General features: G+C 37.3%; 1 protein-coding gene across 1 annotated transcript in view; it reads right to left on the bottom strand.

Moving 5' to 3' along the window:
• Window positions 1-6,837, bottom strand: part of OLAH (oleoyl-ACP hydrolase) — a 40,112-nt gene that overhangs the window by 18,207 nt on the left and 15,068 nt on the right. The window contains exons 3-4 of the mRNA XM_006894318.1: window positions 2,486-2,624; window positions 1,732-1,831 (exon numbers count right to left, since the gene is read on the bottom strand). Of these exons, the coding sequence (XP_006894380.1) occupies window positions 1,732-1,831; window positions 2,486-2,624 (239 nt within the window). The remainder of the gene's footprint in view (window positions 1-1,731; window positions 1,832-2,485; window positions 2,625-6,837) is intronic.

Raw genomic sequence — 6,837 nt, 5'->3', positions numbered from 1 at the left:
GCAAAAGGTAAAGATGAAGGAAATGGGAAAGATTGAGTGGAGATCTGAAAATATGGGGTAGTGGTGGGCATAGATCAACGATGATTAATTTTACAAAACATAATGCAAACACAATAGTATGAAACACAATGTGAATGAAGGAAAGGGTGAAACACAATATAGACGAATTTTGTATACAAACCAATACTAAAACAAGAAAAATAGCAAACTTTGAGTTGCAATACTGAGGGATTTCTATGGACAAAATCTTGACTAATGCAGGAAGAATAAAAAGAAGATGGAAGGAATACATAGAGTCACTGTATGAAACAGAACTGATCAACAATGAAACATGTCAGAAAAAGCCAGGCCCTAAAATATTACATCATGCTTGAAAATGTAGAGGGTCAGTGAAAAAGAGGAAGTTTTGCACAGTATTATGACTGAGCACATCGAATTTTAATGAGTCAGAGCAGTCCCAACATCACCTGACAACATCGAAGTTGAGGTGAATAACAGTGATTTTACAATGAATGCTGGTGGCAAAGAATCTGTCTGGGTCATTCTTTCAGATTTTTGGTAATATACCTAGGAGTGGAAGTATACACAAACAATATGGTTTTTATTTGTATTTCCCTTCTGATTAGTGATGTTGAGCATGTGTTCATGTGCTTATTGTCATTTATGTATCTGGAGAAATGTCTATTCAAGATTTCTTGCCCATTGTTAATTGAGTTATTTATATTTTTGTTGTTAAGTCATAATAATTTTTTTTACATTCTGTGTAAGAAACCTTTACTTGGCTTCCACATATTTACTTCCATTCACTATGTCTCTCTTTATTGTGATTTGAGTTAAAATTTACAAAGCAAAAAAAAGTAATTTATAATGCGATTTATAAGACATTGTAATAAATTTGTTTGTTAATAACTTTTACGTAAGATAAACTAAAGTGTCTGTGAACAATTGAATGGGAAAACCAACATGATTTGTAAACTTTGACTGAATTAAAAGAAGGGAGTTATGACTTAGACTCCTAGATCCACCAGGGTCTTCTCCAAGTAAGTATAAGATAGAACATCAGAAGGAGAGCAGCAAAAGCAGGCAGACCAAGAGCACTGAGCTTACAGAGGCATGCTTGTTCAGAACATTTATCCTGCCCTTTTTACTGCACTGAAAGTTGAGTAAACTCGTGGCTGTTCCAGGATGAAAGAAAAAGCACGTAGGGTCAGAATTACAGTTCAGAGGTGCCCAGGACAGATAAAGCATGAGGACAGTTGAAGTATACTTCAGAGAAATGGAGAGGTGGTGATATTGAAAGAACCATGAGGGACTTTTCATTAGCACATCACATCCCAGCCATTGGCCCCCACCAATGGACATGAATCCACCAGACAGCAAAAGTTAAGGGAGGTGGCGGGAAGAGTGGGGGAGAGGAGGAAACAGCAAAACAAAACTAGCTGTTGTCAAATCCAGTCCAACTTTGGATGGCTCCAGTGGATGTCAGAATAGAACTCTCCTCTGTGCTCCGTGGCTCATTTTAGGAAAGTACACCACCAAGGCTTTTTCATCCAAAATATTTTTTAGTAGATTTGAACTTCCAATCTTTTGATTAGTAACTGGATGTTTCAAACTCCTCTGCATCCAGGGACTCCTAGCAAAGTGGAGACTCAATATTCCTGGCCCGTTCCTCCCACCTCCCACATCTCCCTTTTTTTCACCCATTCCTTGTTGAAAAAATATATTACTTACATGAGGAGGGGTTGTACCCGAAATAAAGAAATGCATTGGCTCCAACTTATGCTTTTCTTTTAACAGTAGTGCAGTCATAAGGGCAATATAGGATCCCATACTAAGTTGGGGAAAGAAAAAAAAATTATAATAGCTTTGCAGCAAAACTCACCATAATCCATCCTAAACCAACAAGGGCAAATATTATCAACACAGCAATATCGTAAATTAGTGAACAGAAAAGCACAAATTAATTACATAATAATAACTCTGACTTCTTTGTAGAAAGTATTTTTCATGTTTATTATCAGCCTAAAAAATATATAAAGGCATCCCAGACATTTTAAATTAGCTCACAGTCCACAGAGAGTTGCACCGCTCACCCAAAGAAAGGACTTCTCTGGTGGTTCGAATCCTCCCTCAGTTCTATGGGAGAACGGTGGACCATCTGCAATGTGATTTACAGCCTCTGATAACCCTCGGGAGGGTCAGCTACTAGTTGGTTCTAACTCGATGGCAATGAGAGAGACTTCAGCCTACCAATTTAATACCAATTTCCACAATTTCTTGAAATTAATTTATATTAATCAAATTGATATTTCCTTTTATCCCTTAAAGATTTTTTATTTGATGGTATGAGCCCGCATGGTTTCAAAGTGTGGTCTGAGAAATCTGTAAAACCCAAAATTAAATCCCCAAACACCAAGACAAACATTAAACATAAATTCATGATTGAAAAAATTTCAAAATGCCATTTAAAGCAGACTTCATATACCTGTGGCCAAAAAACGCGAACGGTTTATCCTGGAGCACTGGCAGCAGCGCACAAGCAATTTCTGCAGCTATGTGGTGCATGTCGCTCGCAACAGGCTCTTCCCAGCGACTTTCTCTTCCAGCAAGTCTTATAGAGTACACTGGAGATGGAGAAATGCAGAGCAATACATGTGCATGAGATAGTGTGATTTTTTTTTAATAATAAAATTTTCATAAAGATTTACAGCTATGGGACACCTTTATTTTATTTTATTTATTTCCTGTCATTTCATTTCATACTGGTTTACTTACAAAGTTTGTATACATTGATTTTCACTCTGGATCTTTCCCATTTCCTTTACCCTCCCCACCCTCCTCCACCCATCAGATTGTGTGACCCTATGATTACACCCTGGCCCATCCTCACCCTTCTGGCCCCCCACTGGATCCTCATACATGTTTTACTAGTTATCTGTTTCTATAATAGTGGTCTTATACAGTATTTGTCCTTATGCGACTGAGTTAGTTCACTTAGCATAATGTTCTCCAGTCCTGATAGTGTGATTCTTTTAAAAAGGGGCTTATATACGTAGTTCTTACTTATTAAAATAGGTTGCTTCTAAATATCATCATAATCTAAAGATTATGCAAATATTGGCAACGTGTGAAAATGGAGAATGATCACTTTTGATTACAAGAGGGAGGATTGCTCCATCATTACAGAACTGCCAAATTACATTAGTATAGAATGACCAAATAACGTCAGTACACAACTGACAAATCACTATGAACCCTTGACCTAGCTAAGTTGACACATAACTTTAAACATCACAGGCAATAAATAATAATAATATTTTCTTGCTCTTCAGCATTTATTACTGACAGATGTACACCATTATTTCACAAAATTACTGGGTAGGTTTTTTTTTATTGTTTTAAATGAATGTTGGCTAGCAACGCAGCAGATGAGGAGTGGGTTTCTTACTAAGATGTGAGCAACTTGAAAAAGCAGAAGAGATTTTCAAGCACCAATTGGCAAACACTGAAAAGTTTAGCAATAAAAATATCTTCAGAATATAAAGCAATAAGATAATTGAATACACTGCTGTGGAAGTATGATTCATTGCAATTCTTCTGGAGTGCAAGAGAACAAATGTGCTGCTGAAGGAATTTATGCCCTGTTGTTGTTTTATTAAGTATTGTCAAATCAGTTTCAAAACTCAGAGCAACCCCGTGAGCAATAAAATGCTGCCGATCCTTTGCAGTCCTCATCATCTTCACTGTTTGAGCCCAAGGTACAGCCACTGTGTCAGTCTATCTAGTTGAAAGCATAGTGTGTTACAAACTGTGCTGCTAAGCCAAATACTGGCAGTTTGTCTCCATCCCCTGCTCCGTGGGAGAAAGATGAATAATCTCTTGGAGAGATTTCGAGCCTCAAAAACCAGAGGCAGGGTTACCGTGAGTCAGAATGGAATTGATCGCAGTGGTTTTGGCTTTTTGGTGTTCTCCTTCTAGTGCCTTACCCTTCGTGGTAACATGACCCATGTATGTGAGTCAAAGTTTCACCTTCCTTGCTTCTAAGGAGCATTCTGGATGTACTTTTCCCAAGACAAATGTATTCCTTTGTCTGGAAGACTAATCTTGAACAAGGGTGCATTGTGGAGTGGGCTAGGGGAGCGGAGGGATACAGGCACTATGGAGGGGACAGGTGAGAAAATGTGCAACAATGAATATATTAAAAAATACTTTAAAAATATTTTTAAAAAAGAAAACATGGAAGGAAACTGTTTATCATCTGCTTGGGAAAATTTATCCATATGAATCAAGTTTAAATATTAGAATTTGAAGATTAAAACACATCTTCTGTATCGTCAGACAAATTACGAAGTAATTTAAGAAGGTTAGTAAATCCTGATGATATCAGACTTTGGAAAGCAAGATAACATTGAAATAAAAGTTTGAAATGTCCCTTACCAAAGCCATATTAGAGATGTAGTAACTTCAGTAATATTGCAATATTGATGATTGCCTAAGGAATTAACTAAAACAGAGGTCAACAAACTATGGCCAGTTGTATAGCAGCTTTTTTTTTAAAAAAAGAATGTTATGAAATGCAGCACATTTTTAAGTGTATTTTCTATGGCTGCTTTCATGCAACAATAGATTTAAGCAGTTATGATAAAGATTGTATGGTCCACAAACTTAAAATATTTACTACCTGAACCTGAACTTTGAAGTCTGGCGACATAGTATATAATACAACACTCCGCTGCTAACCAGAATGTTAATGGTTTGTAGTCACCAATTGCTCCTCGGAATAAAGAGATGGCAATCTGCTTCCATTAAGATTGATAATGTTGGAAATTAAGTGGGCAGTTCTGCTTTGTCATATAAAGTCACTATGAGTAGGCTGGTAGTGGGTTGGGTTGGGTTTTTATCTAAACTTTAACAGAATGTCAATTCCTGTACTAGAAGATGAACTTCACTCAACTAAGAAATTATTGGGGAAATTTTGGTAAGAAGACTGCTGATGAGTTTGAATATTTTAAATGGTAGTTCAAAAACTTTAAAAAAATAGTTAAGGTTTGAAAAATAGTTGGTGGTGTTGTTACGTGCTGTCAAGTCATCTGGAATTCATAATAACCCTGTGTACAGTAACTCTGAAGCCTGCCCTATCTTGAGCCAATACCTATGTATTTAGATGTGTTGCAAATATATTAATAAATATAGTAGAGCATATGGGGGAGGAAATAATGAAAACTCTTAGCCATACCCAAACATCTTGAAGGAATGAGCTGTTAGATTTAGAGGCTTAGGATCAAAGTCTGTTGTCTTGTGAACATTGGCAATGTGAACACTGTCCACAAAGACACTGTTTTGCATCCTACTTTGGTGAATACCTAACTTTTTGTTGTTGTGTGTCATTGAATTAGAACAGACTCATAGCTGACCCTCCAGGAGGATTTTAAGAAGCTGTATATCACACAGAAGAAGATTGCCCTTCTTTCTTCTGCAAAGCAGCTGGTAAATTTGAATCAGGAGCTTTGGATTGGCAGTGCAACTCCTTACCACTAGGCCACTAGAGCACCCTCAACAACTAACTAATGTACAACTACTGATCTCTTCTTGTACAAAGCAGAGAAGAGTGAAGAAGATAAAAGACCCAAGGAAACAGTTTGATCAAAGGATTGATGGACCCCAACCTCTATAGCCCTGAGTCTGAAGAACTGGATGATGTCTTGCTATTACTTCTGACCTCTCTGAAGGATCACAATAGAAGGTCCTAGATAGAATGGTAGAAGAGGAACAAAATAATAAAAATACCAGGCTTAGAAAACACTTGAAAAATACTCAAAATTATTAGCTATTAGAGAGAAACAAATCAAAACAACAATGAGATAGGCTGTCATCTCAGCAACAATAGCCAAGTTCAACAGGGCAGGAAACCACAAATGCTGGTGAGGATGTAGAGAAAGTGGAATTCTCATTCACTGATGATGGGAATGTAAAATGTTGCAACAACTATGGAGGGCAGTCTGGTGCTTCCTCAGAAAGTTGGATGTGAAAATGCCATTTGACCCACCTATCCACTGCTGGGAATATACTCCCCAACAATCAGTGCTGCAACACAAACAGATATGTGCATACTTATGCTTATCACAGCATTAGTCAATATAGCAAAGAGATAGAAACAGCCTAATGACGGAATGGCTGGATTTATGCAATGAAATACCACACAGCACTGAAGAATATGAACTCATAAAACAATATGCAATGTGTATAACTCTAAAAGACATTATGATCAATGAAACATCTCAGTCACAAAGGAACAAATACTGCACAAGTCCATTATTGTAATAATAGGATCGGGATGGAGGGAAAGTGGGAGAGCAGGAAAAGAATGGCTAATGAATACTGCACTGGAATGAGTGAAAGTAAGGACAATCTGAAAGGAGTGGGCAATTAGATACTGTGTATGACAATTAGTAGTCTTACAAGGGGAATTGAGGAAGGGGAGGGGAGGAAAGTGTGTAAGAATGAATAAATAATAGAAAAAATACTAAAAAGAAATGGGAGTGGAGGGAAGCCTAGATATACTCATCTGAGAAAGATTGGTAGAATCCTTCACACTACAGCATCTAGAAACCTTCAACCTTCAAGCTTAAAACAGAACTCATCCTTTTTTTAAAAAATTTATTTTATTTCATTATTTTTTGTGTGTACTGTCAAATCAGATCTGACTGGTACAGTAGGAGATTGTTCCTCCTTCTCCAGCAGAGCATCTGGTGGATTCGAACCGGGCATATCTGAGATTGCAGTTGCAGCTTCTTGCCACTAGGCCACCAGAGCTCGCCTCATCCTTTTTTAAAAAAA

This window comes from Elephantulus edwardii, unplaced genomic scaffold (genome assembly GCF_000299155.1).
Source record: "Elephantulus edwardii isolate Elephantulus edwardi_28Jun2011 unplaced genomic scaffold, EleEdw1.0 scaffold00139, whole genome shotgun sequence".
In the NCBI taxonomy this organism is placed as follows: domain Eukaryota; kingdom Metazoa; phylum Chordata; class Mammalia; order Macroscelidea; family Macroscelididae; genus Elephantulus; species Elephantulus edwardii.
The sequence above is the reverse complement of the archived record's forward strand: the minus strand, read 5'-3'. Positions and strand labels throughout refer to the sequence as shown.